A 21158-nucleotide genomic window follows, 5' to 3' on the forward strand; every position below is an offset into this window, starting at 1 on the left:
CTTGGATTGCTTTCTAATAATAGTCTGCCTCAAAGCCTGGGTGGTCTATTAGTATTTGATTTCTAGTCTAGATTGGCCTATTAAAAGCATAATCACTAAAACAGCTAGTGTTCAGTGCATGCCACTATAAAATGTCATATTTGTGAAACATTGTTTTTTGCCTTGATTTAGACCTCAGTTTATTTTTAATGAAATTTATATAGAGAATATTAATGTAGCATCACAAACTGCATGATATGTACTTAGAAACCCAGCAGCATACCACAGAAATAGAGATTAACAGTTGCTGTATTCTGTATTTTTATCAGAAGATAAAATTAACCGTTCCCTCTGGAAGTCGTTTTGTCCTAATCGTGACGTAATGTGGCGGACAGCCGGGTCTCTAACTGTAATTACACTCTAATTTTTGTCATACAGTCTTTTCTTATTTATTTACCAACATATTCGACAAAAACTGTTGTATTTATTATTCTCCCTTTTCTGTCCAAATAGAAAATATATTGTTGATGTTCAACAACATTATATGTACACTACATCACCAAACATATGTAGACACCTGACCATCACACGCATATAGAATGTCTCTGTATGCTGCAGCTTTAAGATTTCCCTTCACTGGAATTAAGAGGCCTAAACCTGCTCCTGCACGGCAATGTCCCTGTGCACAAACCGAGGATCACGAAGACATGCTTTGCCAAGGTTGGAGTGGAAGAACTCGAGTGGCCTGCACAGAGCCCTGACCTCAACCCCACTGAGACCAGGCTTTCTCACCTGAGCTCACTGATGTTTTTGCGACTGTGGTCAAATCCCCACTTTCCAAAATCTAGTGGAGGGCCTTCCTGGTAGAATGGAGGCTGTCATAGCAAAAAAGGTGGGACCGACTCCATATTAACGCCAATGGTTTTGGAATGAGATGTTCAGCAATCGCGTATGGTTTTGATGGTCAGCTGTCCACATAATTTTTGGCATACAGTGTCATAAAATGGATAAATGCATAAAAAATTAAGAGCAATAATGTGGCAAATTGCTGTGGTAACAATAACTCCACTTCAAGTCAGGCCACATCACACCACCTCGTCATTGACTGCTTTTTCCTTTTTTCCAACAGCACGTCCTGTTGTGTTTTATACCTCACATAATCACGTTCTCTTCTGCAATCATGAATCCGAATTGTGCTTTATTGCATGCAGTTACACATGCAATTCATTTGACTTTGTTATCAAGCTCTTAGTGTACCTGCAAAGTACAAGCATTATGACCAGATGACGACGAGAGTGACAAGAATAATTCTACAACTGTGGAGCTCACTGTTCAGCTCTATACTCTCAATAACAATAACACATCTTCCCAAAGCCCCAGAGACGTATCCACACTACTACAGAGTCAAGTGTCCTTTAATCATAGCAAGGATTCTTTAGTTAGTGGTATTCCAGTGAAATTTGGTTTAAATGAGAGGTCTAGACTTCAGTTTAGAAGATAATAAATGACAATACGGTGCAGGAGGAAGTGACCTCAACCACACCAAAGACGAGGACATTGACATGAGGTAACTCAGTTGTTTAAGATACAGTAATAAAAGTTGAAAAGCCGTACCCAGCGGCTCTCAAGTGGTTCCCATAAGCTCCTCATGTCTCATCCAGATGACCCTGTGAACTTCCTTTATTTACATAATTGCACCACTCAATCTATTTATTTGACATACAAGGCCCATATGATTCAAAAGCTCATCACATTCCATGACCAACAGATTTCAAGTTAGACAGTCATGTGTTTAATTTTCCTCGACCTTGATGTGGACATAAGAATGAGTCAGAGACCCTCGGCATTACGCTTGGAGTCATAGGCACATCATCACCGAGCGTGCATTAATCTGTCCCGTTCCGACGGCACCTACAGACACACTCAGGCCAAAATCAAGACACAATCCACAAGACCTTACGTGTGTGGAGGTGAATTCAACGATCACAATGCTTTATCATGTCTCATGATAGAGAGTTCATTATCTGTCTCTAACCTTTGAAGTTTGTTCATTTCAAGTTCTCATAACCTGCTTATCATCATAAGGATAAAAAAAAAAGTTTCAAATGTTCAAAGGTACGTAATTACAGGCAGCTGTTCAGATCAGCTGAAAACAATAGGTTACAGAAAGATAACTTATCAAGGCATCATGGATATTATGATGCACTGAATAATAATCCAAGTTCCATATCAGTGTATGATCTGAAACCTGTGTCCTCTATTCTGCACATGCTCCTTATAACAACCAGTGTTTTCTTGCCTGTAACACACCTGATTCGGCTCATAAATGGCTGTACAACTCTAAGCAGGAGTGGGACAATCTAGAAAACCTAAATGCGAATGCTCTAGTCTATAACTATTTATACCACAGTGCAGTTTGATTGGTCAGAAGGTGTTATCTCTAACAGCAGTTCTAACAGTAGTGCATCTGCAAATCAAAGGTTAATTATTAATACACTCGTTCTAATATGTTACCGTTTCTATAGTAACGGCTTATTTGGGACTTGTATGGAGGACGCGCCACATAATCAAAGTCTACAAATAATAAATGGATTTTTAAAAATGCATTGGTATATGGAAAAACATCTGAGAACACGAGATGTTCATTTAACATTTATGGAAGGAGTCTCCAGTGTTAGAGCTTTGTAATGGTCTTGAGGACAGAGGCCTCAAGAGAAGCTGCGTTTTTTTTTCTTATTAATTTTAAGAGAGAGAGAGAGAAAAAAAAAGAATATCCTGAGAGAACAACTTTTTATAGCTGCTATAACGTATGTGATAGCAGGTCCTAATTTATTTTGCGAACATTCCACAACATTAAATATAACTGTAAATGGATAAAAAAAATATCATAACATTATTTAAAAAATAGTTAGCGTGGGCAAATCACTGTGGTATAAGGGGAATAAAACACTTTGAGATGTACTATGAGTGGAAAATAAAGGGCAACTTCACATTGGGTCGTATCGGACCACCCTGTCATTAATTATTTTCCTATCACAACACACCCTCTGAGTGTTTTATTATTTACATGTTGCGTCATATGAGTCCCATATGCAAAAATAATTAATAAATTAGATAAAGATCAGGCTAACAAGAGAACATAGCTAGCTGCACCACTGAAAAGGTTAAAAAAAAAACAAACAAAAAAAACCCACAGTCACCTTATATAATTATAATCCGTATTAGCATAATTAGCATAAGTAGTCCTGTACCACTGTTAAAGTTCCAGTGCCTAACCTTGAATTAGAAAGTGTGCAAAATTGCCACACTAAAATCTAACCAAGAAATGGTAATATCAATTATTTAGTTGCCATGACAACAAAATCACGATTGAAATAATATAGTTAAAAATGGTCATTTCTTTGCAGCAATTAATAAATGTTCTTAGGAAGAAATAAGCATTTAAAAGCAATAAAAACCTGTGCATCTTAACTTGTATGTAATTGTTGCATATGTCTTTGTGTTGTATAGATGCTGAAGGATGTCATTTTGGATGATAAAGCATGTCCTCGGATTCAGGCGTGCATGTTGTAAAATCCGCCATTGTTGTGCATGATTACATAATGATTCGACTCGTAAACTGGAGGAAATAGAGGTGCTAGATCTTAGAAAACAGCAGCAGCACTCCAACTGTGGCAGTGGAAAAGGGGTAAGAGAGAGAAGTGTGTCACTTGATCTTCGCTTTGTTTGATCTTAAAAGAAGTAGAGAACCGCTATAACCTGCTGGAGCTGGCAGGGGCCAAAACACGGCCTGATGACGTCAGCACTACATTTTCTCTAAAAGGGTGAAAGGGAGCAAAACACACCTTTGATGTAGCAGAATGAAAACAAAATGAAGCTTGTGGGCTTCAAACCTGTGATGTGCACCAGTCAGGATTGAAAAACCTATGATTACTTGTGTACGGGTTTAATTTTTCTCTTGCTGCATGGACACTGTAACGTGGCTATTGAGAGATGAAAAGGCCAATAAACACCTGGCGCATCAAACAACCATCAAAAAGAAAGAGGCTTGCGCAGAGTTAACACGAATAGACGTTGCAATTATAAAGGTTTGCATTGGCATTTTACTAACGAGTAATAAAGACAAAACAATGCTATAAAGGAAATGTTAAAGGGACAGTCATAATAAAGATTTATAATTTTAAACAAGTAATTAAAAATGTAATAATCAAAACAGGTCTTTAAACTGATTTTAAAATCAAATATTATATCAAATAAATTTTACTTTTATAGTTCATCACCTCCAGGAAAACAATAAAAATTTTTGATGACTCATCCTGTACTAGTCTTGTGTTCGTCCAATTAAATGCGTTCTAGAACGTATATGTCCCACCCACTGGGGTGTGTGTTGCTCTACAGTAGCAGGTAGTTAGCAGCAGAAAAATGGTTCATTGGTGCGTTTTTTACTGTGCGTCTTCCTGCATACTATTTCCTTTTCTGACTATTATGTCATTCTGTGTCATGAAGTTTATTCATCTGGAAGAGGGCGGACTTGACGGTTTTCAGAGGAGTGTTTTACCAACTTGGGGCTGGAATGTAGATGCTATGTCAGACTGATTCCGTCTTTATACATCACTAAGAGTAAGTAATATAATTTTATCTACCTGTCAGATGCGTCTGATTTCTCACAGTGACGACCCTCTGGCTCGCCGACACCACTGCTACCACTGATGGTGTCCCTCGGCTCAAACACATATGACATAACTCCAAAATCATACGCCATCAATCCATATTTAGCTAGTTCTCTAAGCTACCGTCAGGTTTGTTTAGAGTCGGTGGGAACGTGACGTATCACGAATACTACTGGCTGTTGGATACTACAATACTACACGCCATCACTACGACATCCTGTTTCGAAAGTGAATACATCAACATATGGACTCAAATCATGGCTCTCAAGCCACTTCATGGGGAGTTTAATAATAATAATGTACAGAGAGCTCTATGAGAACAGATAAATGCTATAAACCCCACCCATGATCTACAACCCTTAATATTTCTTTATTATTCACAACACTGATAAATCATAATTGTGAAGAGATGAAGAGTCAGGGAAAGAGGAGAAGAAGAAAAGAGAAGCAAAAAACAAAAACAGGATGGTTTAGTGTCGTGGAACTGGTCACAAAGGTAGAGCTTGCTTTATTGATATTCCTTAATCTTTTTGAGGTTAACTTCAAAGGCCAGCGTGAAATGTCAGCAGTCTGTTAAAATCTGGGTCAGCAGGACTGAGCTGTGTCACGTCGCTTGCTCTTATCTCTTACCTCTCACCTCTACTGCATCGGGTTTCGTGAGCTGCTTTAGTGGACATACACTTGTCTATCTAAGAGATGTAGTGTTTGACACTAAGAGGCCCGTTTCTATAGGCACACATGCATCATCAAGCTTTTAGCCAGATATCAATTCCACAAATCCGCAGACACTATGGAAGACAGAGTGAATTTAAACAACACTATTTATGTAAGAGTGGTGGATTTCTTATCTACATTAGCTAGGCTTGACATAGTATAAAAATCCCGACAGCCTCGGGAAGGGAGGAGATAAAGTCTCTTTCATGGTATTTGAGAGTGAGCTGCTCATTTTACAGCATGGCATTAAATGGAATTACAGTACTTAAAAATGCACTTATAATGTAGCTATATATCAAATCTATATTTGATAATATAGATTAGTTTTAGCATGTAAATTCTGAATAAAAGGTGCTAAATTTCCTTTTTTTCAGTTTTAACAAACATTTTTGTATACAACCGATTCAGGGAGTCTTATACATATACATATATTAGCATAGTTCCAAAAACACGCTTTGCAAATTATCACCATGGTACACTGAAAGTTACAGCTACACCTCTTGTATGCTAATCTAGCTAGCTAGCTAACTTAGTTAATGTTAATGATTAAAAAAAAAAAATAAATCTCTGCTGTTATGGTATACTTTAAAAACATGCTGCAAGCATGACACTGCAACCCGAGACTCTGAAACCGAACTTGTACTTGCGTGCTAGTTTACTAGTAGCTTGCTAACTAGTCGACTATATACTTGTAACGGCAGGATGATGTGGGTGTTTTAAAATTGCTCTTTTTTTTCCACTGCAAACGTCAAGCGAGTTCAGATTGTCTGGATGATGTGTTATTTTGGAGGGAAGAGTTAACGTTAATGTTAATGTTAGCTAGCTAACATTTGCTTCTTGCCAAGCTACATTAAGGAAATAGTGAATGAAAGTCTGGTGTGGTCGTAACTTAAAAATTCTGTTCCATTTTGTTGTTTTTTTATATACATTGTTGTTTTGTTTTCTACTGAAGTACATATCTTATTGTCTTTCCAGTGTTTACAGATTTGCTTCAAGACAGAGGACTTTGCACTTTCCATTTTCTCAGCAACAAGACAAGTTGCGTTTTTTTCTTTTGCTTTGTTTAAATGTCAAGAAAGACTAACGAGAGGCTGGTGAGGAAACGACTGTTTATAGTTGCTATAACATAAACAATAACAGGAACTAATATGTTTCATGGACGTTCTACAACTATAAGTGTAACTATAAAAGGTTAAAAAAAAAAGTATCAGTTGTTGTTTTTAAAATACAAAATTGTTAGTGTGGGTTAATTGCTGTGGTATAAGAGGAATAAAATACTTTGGTGTTTTATGATGTTATAGAAGTATAAAATGCTAACTTTGGGGTGGTTACTGTAACTTTGCTTCGCATTGGACTGCATCACACCACCCTGTCATTGATTATTTTCCTATAACAGCATGCTGCAGAGTGTTTTATACCTTACATGACGCATCATATGAGCTCAATATGCAAAATAAACTTAAAAATTAGATAAAGATCTGGACTTATTTTACTGTATTTATTGAGTTTGTTCTGACTGCGGCTTAAAGGTATAGAGATGTTCCTTAGCCATTTAAACATTACTGAGCTTTGAAAAGATGTTAAAATGTATTACTTGCTCAGTGGTGCTTCATCTCTTTAAGAGGAAACACTAGAAAATTTCTAAACATATTTCAAAGCGTACAGTGCACTAAAACAGTGACTCAATACAAAATAAATGCCAGGGATTATATTAGAGGATGATTTACTGGTCTGCTCTGTGTCTCATGATGGCAACGTCTGAACTTTCTTGGCTGATACTAAAGCTGAGTATGTGCACAACGTCATTTAGAAGAAGACACAAGAACACAGATTAAAGCAGCTGCATAGCAAACACATTAGCACTGCGGCACTGATGTCAATGACCGTCACAAGTGTTAGTCAGGTCTGGCTGGGTGTACAGAGGTAGAAAGCTCAGGATAATTTTAAAAAAAAAAAAAAAAAAAAAAAGAAAAACTTTCCCCCCTCAGACACATGCACACATTCTGACAGGGCCCCTGGTGTTTATATTGCCGTCTGCTTCCCCCAGGGTGTGTGATGAGTAACATGGTGAAACCCTCTCACTCTCGCACGCTAGGTCCAGGAATGCAGCCTCGACACTGAAAGACACGCTGCAAGCTGGCAATCTCAAAGCTGGCCGTTTCCAGTCTGCACTCAGACTCAACTTATCCAAGTTTATGCTGCTTATGCTTGACCCGAACGTGACCGGGGGGACACATCTGAATGTAGTACATCTAACCTAAGATCCTGACAAAAGATGTGAGGTCAGTGTGAGCTACAGACCAGTCAGAACACGTTTTTTTCTACTACAACTCTGTCCTTTTAATGCTGAAACAGGAATAGTGGACAGGTCGTTAGTTTATGGATCTGTTAACTAACAGGATAATAAAGTGCTGCTACTGGTGGCTGTGACAAATAACACAGACATTTATCACAGCCACCAGTAGCAGCACTTTATTGTACAATGTCAGTGGATTGCACAACTGGATGAACGTGATTTAGCATATAAACGGACCTTGTGGTTCTTGGTCAGACTCTGAGGTTTGCCTTTTGTAATTCATGTCCAAACACAACACAACACTGTTACACCTACATCCCAGGATGCACGGAGTCAAATCCGTTTAGCGCTGTTGCAGTGTCACGGTTATTTATGGCGTCTAATCTGGTAGTACCTCATCACTGACTTTTTCAAAATACAGATTTCTGCATTTACATCAATTCACATATGTTTTTTTACTCAAGTGGATCTCATCCCTTTTTTCCCTCCAACCCTCTCCTCTGGACTCATCCAAAATCATACTATAGGAGCTTCCATTTCTCCCTGCATGGAAGCGGTTGCACTGAAAACCCTTTAGCTGAGTTATCAGCTACTGTTGTATACGTTGTTACATCGGTACCTCTGCTGCCCCTCATAGTATGTTTGTAACTTTATCATACACGATGGCTATCAAACACACAGAAGAACATGGCAATGTTGATCTAAACCAAACAAATTTCTAGCTAATCAGTGATGCACACTTCCAAGCTAGTTAGATTGTTTTGGGTTTTTTTTTTTTGTCTCAGCATGCCCCTTTTCTCACAGCCACTATTTCATTCAGTTTATGATGACAACGTGACAAATACTTTGAATGATCTGTAAACTCACTGGATCTCAGTGCCATAGGTTTATTTGGAATGGCAGGTTAAATGCCAAAATAGTCACCATGAACTCTAGTAGAATTGCACACAGTCGGTGAAGAAGTGGGCTAAACTTGACAGGAACTCTCTCAAGACTCTGGTGAGATCCTTAGCTGATAGGATTGAATGGATTCTCGTACAGTTTAAACAGAATGGAATCATCGGCATTTACAGTACGAGTTCAGTATTTATCGATGACCCTCCCCATGCCTAATCATGTGCCACTCCTTCCTGCTTTCAGCAGCGTTCCTGTTACAGTTCTGAGAATTATTTTCTTTGAATGGGGGCCCACACCCGGGCTTTTTACATAATGCCAGCTAATTTCAGGCTTCCTCCAAGGCAGGGCGGTCCAGAGCTCTTTCTCTTTTCAGGAAGACCACCTCTGACCCACCTGTCCCGAAATAGAGCTCGTAACGTGCAGTCAACAACCATCAGAGAGAACGCAGGTCACTCTTCTGGCTGGCAGCAAATCAAGATACGTTGTTTTTGACATGTTCAACAATGCTTTTGATTGCTGTGTTTTCCAGATCATGTGGTGGATCTGTACATACTGTACCAGCAAAGCATACACAATAGGAAGATGTTTCCCAGAGGACAACCTCCAGGTGAAAACATTTCATAATTGCTGTTGTGGTTTAAAAACTTGAGCAGGCTGCGTGCAGCCAATTTGGATTTAACTCTAGGCCTATTCTTTTGTCAAAAAAATACATACATATTGTTAGTCATATTATATTTTCAATTCAATTTCAATTTTTAAAGGACATTGTCACAAAGCAGCTTTAGAGAAATCCGGATATAAAATTTTAATTTATCCCTCATGAGCAAACCAGTTTTAGTCCAACTAAAGGAAAACTAAATATTTTAGTCCATTTTTAAAAGAAGAATAGGTTTTAAGAGCAAATGCATTAATTTTCAAATGCCTTAATGTCAATCTCATTCGTTGTTGTGCATCAGCTAAACAAAATCTATTCTGATCTTGTAGAGGCGCATTTAATAGCGGTACTCCTCTGAAAACATTGAATAAACTTGAAAAAAGTCAATAAATGCACCCCATTTGAGTGAACTGTTTGGGTGCCATTAGTTATACTAGTTGTAGCATCATATTAGCAAGAAGTGTTAGAAAGATAAAACATTTTTAATATAAAAATAACATCAATATAGGCAAAAAAGGTTGTTAATGTTACCAAAGCCAATTTAGATTAGTCACAGTTGTTAGCTTTAAACTGTAAAAACTTTACAATCTCAAAAAAAAAAAAAAAAAAAAAAACAAGCTTACATCCGTAATAATGACTCATTTCCTTCTGTAATCACCTAAATTATTTTTGCAAAGTGTGTGTGCAATGATGAGGAAAACATTTCCTCTCCATCCAGTAAATCATTTCTGACATTTTTGTCAAGCTTTTAATTGTTGAAGCAAATGTCATTTTATTTTGTGTACAATGAAAAGGTGTCGATCAGCATCACCAACAAAATAAACTATAACTCAACGTGGAATATATTTCCAAAACAAAACACATTCACTCTACATTAAACAAGTACAAGAGTTAAGACTGTAAATAATCAGACATATCATATGTCAGTGCCACTTAAACAATGAGTGGAAAATTACAGGCAGCGTGTGACACATAAGCACCACTGGAGCTCTTTTTGTTTAAACAAGCAATCAATTGCACATATGGTAAGGATTTAAAGGGACTAGTTCATTCAATGCAGATGTATTTGCTTTTTGGTACAAATCACTCAATATGGAAATTAGGTTCCTGTCTACATCAATACATTATGCATAACACTAATAGTGTTTTAGGAGCCTGAGCAGTGAAACCTCTGTGAGCATCTTATAAATATTCTAAACTTATTAAACAGAATGAATGTATTCTTGAGTAAGGCAAATTGCGAAGATCGTTACATTTTTGGGAAAAATAGCTTACTCTGCATTTAAACCAGCAAGCCACAGGTAGCTTGTGTAGCTTGCGGCTGTGTAGCGACTGCTACGTCTATCACTTGTGGGTGTGTATTGTCCAGGAGAGCAAGCTACTAGCTCCATATACTCGCCAGAGGCACCAACAATCTGTGGCACGCTTTATTTTTCTTCATAATGTTTCTATACATTTTTAATGAGAGCTCAGATATAACAGGATAAATTGAAACCACGGTCCATTTTTGTGTGTCAAACAGTAAATAGGAACTAATTGCAGGTAGGAACGTAAGGTGACTGAAGTGAGTGGGGAACTGAACAAGCGTAAGACCACCGGAACCATAGGATTGGTCCGAGGAATCATCTGAGGCAATTGTTCAGATTTGTCGCTTTACCATGTTATACCAAATTTGCATACAGTTGAGAAAATCTCAATTCAAATGTCACTTGGCTCCATGTTGCACACATACATGGAAAATAAAAGGCCAGTAACTTTTTTTTTTTTTGCTTATTAGCATAAACACAGGGTTAGTACTCAAATTCAATAATTCTAACATGCTGTTTGGTCTGACAAACTACTGGATGGTCGTACTTCCTTTGCCAAGCCTACCAAGGCCATTAGTTACCATAGTGGAGATCTAAAAACAGGGTTGCCAGGTCTATATGACATAACCAACCCAAAGGACCTTCAAAATAAAAACTATCCCAGTGGATGCAATTCCAAAACACAAAATCCCTTCCCGAATTTATTACTAATCTATGTATATTCATAAGTACTATTCAGACATAACACAAGTAGCAATTATGATCTATTTGCACAGGATATGCAATTTCTGTATAAATCACAAGCAGTGGGACTGTTCATGATGTATACATGGTCATCACGCTGAAAATTCTACACATTCTAGATGTCATTTTAATAAAACCTGATTCTTTTGATCTTTATTTATTGATCTTTAAGTGCTTGTTATGGTGGCTTTAGTAGATTACAACCATGATACATATGAAACATGGATCTCTGGAACATGCATTTAGATGCTGTCTATATTTTATTATTCCGCAATTTAAACTCAGAAAGTACTTGATCTTGGTGAAAGACGATTGAGATAAGAGCGAGTGCTTTCTGGAGTATCTCCATACTGAAGTAAGTGAGCAAAGCCTGTTGCAAAACCGCACTGCAGTTTAACAAAGTAACAAAATAAGATACCAAAAACAAAGATACATACATGTACTGTTTAAAAAAATCCCTCCAGCTTACATAATTTGCTTGCAATACATTAATGTAATTAACCTAATGTATGCACAATGTTGAATCACTAAGTTGCAGACAAACAATAATTATATATAAGTAAATATGTATGTATATAAAATTGTGCATAAATATAAGTTTATATATAATAAAACTTTCTCCAGAAACTAAAAATAGTACAAACACTTAGGAAAAATGGACCTGGCAACTCTAAAGAGCAGCTGGGAAATTTCAATGAGTAGTACTGGTGTACAAGTTGCGTAACATGTAATGAGCCATGGTGCAGCTATACAATATAAAATAAATAAAATAAAAACGTAATTTGCTAAGTATTCATTGTGAAGAAACTCTCCTGAAGCACACGATGACTTCTAAACTGTGGTTGGTCTCCTTGTCCACTTAATGTTAATGTTAACTACACTCTGGACCGTTTTAGAGACTAACATCCCACTGCACATTATAAATAGTCTTAATTGTGCGTAAATAGTCCTAATCTCTGGGGATAAACAAAATCCTATTTTAGCCACAGTTATTTCTCACCTAGTTCATTCTGGCTGCTTTTAGAGTTTAAAATACGCATGCCATTCTGATGTGTTATTTCCGTTAAATCACTGTCCCTGTACAATTACAGCCATTTAGAGTAGCCATTAATCTGACATGGTGCAACACAGCTCTATCTGGCAGTGACTGAGTTCCACAGAAAAACATAAGATCACGTAAGACGCTTAAAAAAAAAACAAAAAAAAAAAACAGGCCTCCCACGATCCGATGCGAATTTAATCAGAAGTGAAGGTTCTTGGTCATGGTTAAAGCCAGGTTAAGCTCCAGAGGATGATGAAGCAGAAAAACCTGAAACGACTGTTTTTTCTTTAATGCAAACAAAAACAGAAAATCAGCATTAACCAGTGGAACAGTTGCAGTGTAGGGTCCACATTAAAAAAAATGTTTTTTTCCACAGATTGCCAAAATTCAGAGATTAATCATAGGTGACAATCTGAATAGAAAATAACCATATTTAGACCATTTGGAGGTGAATGATTTGGCAGGACAACCTAATTTAGACAAATAGCCCTAACCCTGGTTTAAGTACATTGAGTATAAAATTATGATATCAGAGCAACTAATTAGTGTCTAATCCCATGTCCAAGAACTAAACTTTATCACCTGCAAAAACAGCCGATCACTGATTACGATCATATCCGCAGATACGTGAATTACACATCTCCTACTACATAACCTGCGTGCTTCAGTTTTTCAGTCTTTCCCTTCAGCCCTCAGTTCACACGAGACCTCCAGATGTGGCTGAAAGACACCTGAGAATATTTAATAGCAGAAATCAACAAAGTGGGCGCTTTTTTTTTTTTTTTTCTTATTTTGCTTTGCGGCCAAGTCGAGTGTGGAAGATGAAATTCAGAGCTGACAGTGATGCAGGTGGGAGCCTGTTTAATGACCCTCTGACCTTTGGCTTTCACGCAGACAGAGCAGTGGTACAGTCCAACAGATGTTCTGCATATTGACCTCCAAGATCTGTGCACATTTTTCCTTATGTTGATACCAATACGCTCATTTGTATAATAACAGTAGCTATGATTAATAGTAATTACCGAAGTACACGGGGAAAACTCTGTTTCAAGAAAAATATCATTAATAATTTCCTTCAAAACAAACCATTTTTTCTGCGTGTGCCAGCGTTGTCTTAGGCATGATTTCAGAAGGCATTTACATGCATCTGTCTCATCTCTTGCAATTAAATTAAGAGGCCAATCTGCCGTGACGAATGCACCGATAGCTGCTCCAGCTGCTTGACCTGCATTTGTAAAAGGCCAACAATAGCGATCAATATCTTGTTTTTCCTCATGGGCGGGTTTACAAGCGGCCATGTGAGAAACAGCAGTACTGGCCCACTTTCCACTTGGTTTTCCCAGCAGTATACCGGCTTTATCAATATCAGCAAGGCTCTACATTGTGTTCTACAGCTAGTCACTAATCCAGCTGAACACATGCCAAACAAGCACGTGGCTGTACTCCTTCCTCCCCCCTTACTCAGAGCTCACCTCCGCTCAGCCTTGGGCACAGCTAAAGAAGTCTGACACGCAGGTACTTTTACTGTCATGGAAACAGGGTGAGATCATACAAGAGTCTGGTGTTTATTCCTCAGAGCAGATGATGCTAATTTAGTGTACACTGTGGTTTAAGGATTAGTCAGTAATTATTCATGATACTAATAAGAAGGGATGTATTGATACTGATACTGGTATTGGGAAGAGATCCAGTGCTCACCTACTCATAAAAATGCTCTGAAACCAATATCCGATACCACGTGACGTTAACCTTGTATATGTGCTAATGAACAGGTGACATGAACTCACAGCGATCTGGATGTATTTCATGATTAATGATCAAGGCAAACTGTGATGTTACAAGTAAAGTAGTAAAGTAGTAAAGCAAGAGTGCAGAAAAACTGTTGCATGTGAGAGCACTTCACTTCTGCGAGCACTAAGCACTGAGACACATGCATTCTTTCACCAGGGTCTATACTTTGTTTGCAATTTTTAATAACCACACTGAATGCTCACTGAAACTGCTCTGCTTCAACATAAACAGAAAAAAAATGTTCCCTGATGCCCCTCATTTCTTAATACTAAATAGGTTACTCATTTCCATATCAGCATCAGATTTGATATTGAGAAGTACCAACATGTATTCATACTCGATCTGAAAAGAAAAAAAAAAGGTACCATTGCATCCCTACTAATAACAAAAGATTTACTAGTATGATAGCAGCAATTATAATAAATTTTTATAATAAATATAGAGGTAGGTATGTATGTGTAGTTGAAAAGTATTAAATTAACTGACAACATCTGCCAGCAGAATATTGACTTTGGATAGAAGAAAATCTAGAAATTGGCATTAAATGAAAGCCTACACACCAAATGCAGGTAAAAATGAACACTGGGGTGTTAAATTGCCGGCCAGTTTGGTGCGTAATCTTTAGTGCTGCTGCTTGAAAGTGTGTTCTAAGATCTGTGTTTGAAGTACATCTCCCTTCTTTCACTCAGCTTGACCACTTTAGTAGTACGGACATGTCCTGAGTCTCTGTCAATCAAGTAATTATTCAAAAACCACAGTGGCTCTCAATTTGGGAGGAAAAAAAAAAGACACCTCTGAGTAGTTCTATTGCTCAAGGCTAATTTTGCTCCAAAGAAGACAGGAAAAAATATTTACTCTTGAAATGTGATACATTTCTGAATAATTGCTGAATTTATAATTCTTAACATATAAGTCTAAGTATAGAGTTACATTCGGGTGGTGGTGTTTTAGTTTTAATGACTGGCGAAACTTGTTCAAATAGACACAAACTGAGCTATAGCTAATTTCAAGCCCTAGTTACAAAAATAAATTACTAGAATTGAATCAAAATAATAAAAAATAGTGTGCTCCTTTTTCCCCTGTGTGTTTTTTGCTTTTTGACTGCATTTGCTTCTTTGCACATTTTTCACATGGATAGAGAAATGTCGAATAAGTCATACACTATTGGTCAGCTGGAATTTGGCGCAAGAAGACCTTTAACCTTTAACTACGACCAATCAATGAACCCCAGCATATGGGCCAACATGGCAGAATGATCTGAGCTGAGCAGAACACTATCCTATGACTATCCTGTCCCTAGCCTGTATTTATAGCTATCTGTATATGTTGTTGCACTACATATACATTGTTACCCTTAATAAATCCAACAAACAGTTTGAAAGCCATAAAAAATCTTCTATGTAAATCTTCTTGAATGTTTTATAATTTGGTGCTGCCTTGTTTGTGTATGTGCACATGCTAGCTAACAAATTTTGTGGTAGCTAACATGCTAGCAACAAATCTCACACCAGTGAGGTAAACATAGAAGATACAATGATATTAATAATCATCAATGATATGTTAACTATACGTAATGATATGTTACCTATATATTTGTTATATACCGTCCACAAACAAGACAGTAGCTAATTATAAAATGGTAGCTAATCATATGTAGATAGGCACTGCTGATGGAACTGCATAAGTATTTACAGTATAGTTCAGACTGGTCTGCCATGATGAGTGAAAGAACATGGTTCATTTAATGGGCGAAAGGGTTAAAGGATATACCAACTTTAGTACAGAAAAGTACATTTACTGTACTTTTATTACATCCAACTGAACAATTATTCAGTTCGGGTCACTGTGATATAAAAGTCTGAAACCTTTTTTAATTTTTATTGTTACCACTGACTATTCCTATTGTGTCATGATACAATAGATGGTTACAACCCAAGGAAAAGAAAAAGAAAAAAAAAACACAAAAAAGTTCACTGATGAATCATGACCATGTTGTTAAAGGAGTTTCAGTACTAAATTTATGATCCGAGTCATCCATACCGGTAAAGGAGGAGAGCAGTGATGTGAAAACAATAGACAGTCACATCCCAGTTCCCAGCACTCATCATGACACTGAATCCTCTCCCAACTACAGGAGAACACTCAGAAAAGCCATTCCACCGAAAATAACCTTCCAAATTCAAGCTTCTGCACTTACAAAGGGAGCCAGACTAGGGGGGGAAAAAAAAAGCCTTGGAGCAGATTCCAAAAGCATTTGTGTTGGAGCATGGGCATGTTCAGTGTGCTCTTAAACACAGCCATGAGTTCAAGGCCTACAGTTTTCATTATCAAGCCCATTTGTCTGACATCACATTGTGTTCTTTATTGTCTGTGCAGGCTGGAAAAGTGGGAAAAAAAAACGTTGCTGAAACCATCAGGGTATACATAATCACTGACAATAAAACGCAAGAGTGAGAATGGAAATTAAACAAGGACATCATTATTCCAATTGCTGCTAATCTAAATGAATCACCATCAAGCTGAAGTAAATGTATGCTCTGCTTTTTTATCCAAAGCAATAAAACATCCAGGAAATCACAGACATGAAGCTGACACTTCAAGAGTAATTTATTCTAATGTGATGGAAAGTGTAGATAGATAGATAGATAGATAGATAAATTGTCCAATAGACAGAAATACAGACAGATAGACTGACAGACAGACAGAGAGCTGGATAAATGATAGACAGACAGATAGTTAGATAGATCAATAGACAGAAAAACAGACCTACAGACTATTACATACACAGACAAATGACAGACAGACAGACAGACAGACAGAGAGTCAGGCAGATTAATAAGCAGAGAGAGATGACAGACAGGTAGACAGACAGACAAAGAGATAGACTGATTGCAGACAGACAGACTGACGGATAGATATTTTGATAGATGGATAGATAGATAGATAGATAGATAGATAGATAGATAATGTACACTATTATGTATAACAATCATTATATAACACCACTGTATATTTAGTAAGTCATTAAACTAGACTAAGTGGTTATAGATCAGGTGTGACTGTTTTATATCACAGTTCTCTCCACAGGAGGTTAATCAAAACTAGCGCGCTAGTCTTATAGATATAATTAGGTGTGATGAGAAAACACACTGGACGCCCTCTAGTAAAGCCATGAAATAAATGCACTGCACTTCATCCAGCACAAAGCTAAACCCTAAACCTCAGCATGAGCTAAATTAAAAATAAAAGAAAAATAAACAGTCACCATATTTGGTTTGAATTCTTGGAATCATTGTGCTAACCTACTTTATGCAGGGTACACACGCAGGTCTGTTTGTGAAAAAAACTAATTTGTGACTTGAAAGTTCAAATAAATAAACCCAGAGAACTTCAGAGAAATTCGAAGCCAGTACTCTAAAAGGGATATTTAGCCGTTCTCTTCATGGTAGCTGTGTAGATGCATATTAATTCTCAATGCTGTCAAACACTAAAAGTGCAGGAACCTAACACAGTAGCCATTAATATATATAATGATATGACACTATGCATACTCTACAATTATGTGCCATTTAGTAAACGGCCTTGGCACAATAGACAGGAAAAGAAGTAGGCTTGCAAATTGCCTGACCTTTTGGAAAATTAGACTCGACATATGTCGCCTAATAGCTGAAGTACTGGAAGTCATTTTGTGCAGGATATAGAGTGTAAGACTAATAGCGCTCTATGTTTTCTTTCACCAGCCTTCCTGGAGATTCATTATATCCCACGGACTGGAGAAAGCAGTGTGAGAAGATGTGCAGTGAGGTGAAAACATACGGCACTTATGATCAACAGATGAGATGAAAGTATGTGGTGAGGTCAGAGAGTCCATGCGAATTTATTTCTAAAGCTAACCTTAGGAATTTTAGTACTTAGTTAAAAAGAACCAGTAGCTAATTTCTAATGAATAAATTACATCTGCTATTTATCCACGAGTTAAAACTTTTATTATCGGATAATCAGATTTTTCTACAATTCAATGTTACAGAATGAAATCTTAATTTAATTTAAGAATTTTATTCAGTCTCAATTGTAGAAATCATTAGAAATCAAGAGTCAATAATAATATCTGTTACCATGCACCTGGCAATGTGTACATAGGTGTTAGATGTTCATTAAGTATGAGGCATGCTGTTCGAGGAAAATAATTGACAACAGTGTGCTGAGATTGCCCAGAAGTTGATTATTTTCTAAAAACAGCACGTCCCAAAGTGTTTTCTTCCTCCTATATCACAGCAATTTACCAATTCTAACCATTATTTAATTATTAAACAAAAATGTCATAATTTTTTATCCATTTATAGTTATTTTCGTGGTTGTGGAACGTCCACAAAACAAGTTAGTTCCCATTATCACTTGCATTATAACAGCTACAGTATAAAAAGTCGCTCCCTCACCAACTTGAATTAGTCGTTACTATAGAAACGATAAGCTATTAGAAGGCATACATGAATATAAACTTGTGATTTGCAGCCACAACTACTATAACGCCTGTCTCTGTCCAATCAGAATTGAGAATTCACAGCGCTGTGGTAAAATTTTTTGTAATACAGCCCCAGTTATAATACCATCAGACAAGTTTCAGCGTGTCTCACTCAATCAATAACCCAAATAAAGTGCATCATAAAGAGCACTGCTCAGACTTACATTGATGTCCAGACTGCAGAGACTGAGCGAGTCCACATCCCTTTTCCTTTGCTTCCTCTTTTTCTGTGAAGACAAGACAAGAAAAGTGTACCAACATTATATACTACCCAAATCCTGAAATATGTGAATATAGACCCTTGATTATGTTGTTCTCTGACAGACACATAATAACATTATTTTATCCTGATGGACTTTGGTGACATTCACCCACATACGAAGCACGATCGAGGCAGATTTCAGATTCTTAGTTGCATTTACAACAAGAGGTCCCTCACTCGGTGTGTTTGCAGTTTAACTGCTTACCCAGAATGCATTGTTATATAACAGGAATGTGTAAATGAAAGCTGATGAGTATTGATTACATGCAAACCAGGAAAGAAAACACATTCCAAAAGACACAAACACATCAAGACATACTTGAGAAAATTACACATTTGGTTTCAATTAATACCAACCTACTGAGTACATTACGCTCACAAAGCTTTAAATAAATATGTACAGATTGGACAGTGGCGGAACATTTGACAACTCCAGCCTTGTCAGAACCATGACGTATTTTGTGGTAAGCGCTGACTGTAAATTTTAACGATCGCTCACCATTTTTTAGACCCCCCATCAGGACGGGCTCTAAACCAGTTGCTATTCCGATCGTTAATAGAGCCGTTTATTTAAATTGATACCATCCGCTGTTTTCCTTGTCTTGGGATCTTGAACAGCACAAGGATCTATTGTTATTGTTGCTCCTTAACTGTTTATTCTCCATGACAACCAACGTCTGAATAGAGCTTAATTCCGGCATCCTGCTACTACTCGAGCCAAACAGCTACACCGAGGTCAGCCTGAGGAGAAAAACAATGGCACACGTGAAGCAAGGAAAGCCGGTTAGTAGTTATGACCTAAATGCAACCCTGGTGGCATACATTTCACAGGTATGGGCTGTAGAAGCTGGACTTCAACCATAATGCCAGGAAATCCATGATTGTGTATTTGAAGCCCAACAACAACATGGACGCATTGTAAGCAGACATCTTAGTGTTGGGTCTGCAAAGTTCATGACATTATCAATGTCTATAGGCTGCAAAGATCAGGGCATGCGATCAGGATAAGGTTGGTTCACTTCTTCTCTTTAACCTACACAAGACAGGAAATGTTTCATGTGGTTCAAGCTGCAAGGCTGCATGTACGATGCTGCACACTCTCCATTCTCATACTGAAAATAAAATACTTAAAATGAAACCAAATGTTGGTTTTGGGGGATGACCGTGAATGAAAACCGTTAACCTGTGCATGTGGCATAAAGACAGTAGTTACTCAACACAAGTGAAAGTGAAGTGAAATGCAAAGCCACACTACCATTCAGTCTTGCTCAAGCACACATTACAGGAACAACAGTCATATACTTCCAGGTGGATTAAACACTAAACAACACACATTCCAGCCTAGTGAGCTCACGCTAATCGCACTGCAGGTGTGAAATGATAAGAGCTGATTAAAAAGCGGACGGTCTGTAAAAACACGTCCCGTTTTTGTGCATCCTTTGGATTCAATATTTGACTCATGACTTTCTGCACATTACACATCTGTGTACGCTATGCCCAGAAGCATCTTCGTGATTCCCAGCTCTTCCCTTGCCACCCACCGGTAGCTCACACACAAGCACTCAAACACAGCAGCCAAATTCTCTAGCCAGAGGGAAAGACTGGAAGACTGGAATCAAGAGGGGCTGCAGAGGCTCAATCCTAATGAACGACTTCCATTTAGACAAACACGCATTCCTCCAAAGAGCTTGAGGGATGTGGCCCTGCTCCCAGGGATCAGTTTCAAGAATCCTCCACAATTGAGCACATATACAGGTCACCTCCCACAGCCTTTTAACACTCGTTTACCTCCGTTTTATCGGGACCAGATGGATTCAAACTGTAAATGACTTGGGGTATAAAGTCAACTAATGGCACTCCTGTGATTTTAATGGAACATGGATCTTCCATAAACATAAGTCTTTGTGAAAAGTGGAAGAGGAAGTCAAATATCTTTCCAGTAGGCAGTAGGCCATATTTTGGTCTTTGCAAAAATAACAATCCAGTCATGAAGTTAAAAAAAATAAAATAAATACCAGTGCTGTTAACACTTTGTAAAGATGGCACCAGGCTCTGGGTTTCCTCTTCCCCAGACTTGGGTGTTACTTTAAAGGATTAATGGGAAGTAGTAGCTCAGTGGTTAAGACATTGGACTTCTGATCGGAAGGTTGAGAATTCAAATCCCAGTACCACCAAGCTGCCACTGCTGGGCCCTTGAGCAAGGCCCTCAACTGCTCAGTTGTATAAATGAAATAATTGTAAGTCGCTCTGGATAAGGGCGTCTGCCAAATGCCATAAAT

General features: G+C 37.7%; 1 protein-coding gene across 2 annotated transcripts in view; it reads right to left on the reverse strand.

Moving 5' to 3' along the window:
* arhgef3 (Rho guanine nucleotide exchange factor (GEF) 3) overlaps nucleotides 1-21158 on the reverse strand; it is a 90212-nt gene that overhangs the window by 30875 nt on the left and 38179 nt on the right. For both annotated transcript variants that reach the window (XM_026932691.3, XM_026932693.3), the window contains one exon: nucleotides 18782-18844. In XM_026932691.3, the coding sequence (XP_026788492.1) occupies nucleotides 18782-18844 (63 nt within the window). The remainder of the gene's footprint in view (nucleotides 1-18781; nucleotides 18845-21158) is intronic.

Source organism: Pangasianodon hypophthalmus, chromosome 20 (genome assembly GCF_027358585.1).
Source record: "Pangasianodon hypophthalmus isolate fPanHyp1 chromosome 20, fPanHyp1.pri, whole genome shotgun sequence".
NCBI lineage: Eukaryota > Metazoa > Chordata > Actinopteri > Siluriformes > Pangasiidae > Pangasianodon > Pangasianodon hypophthalmus.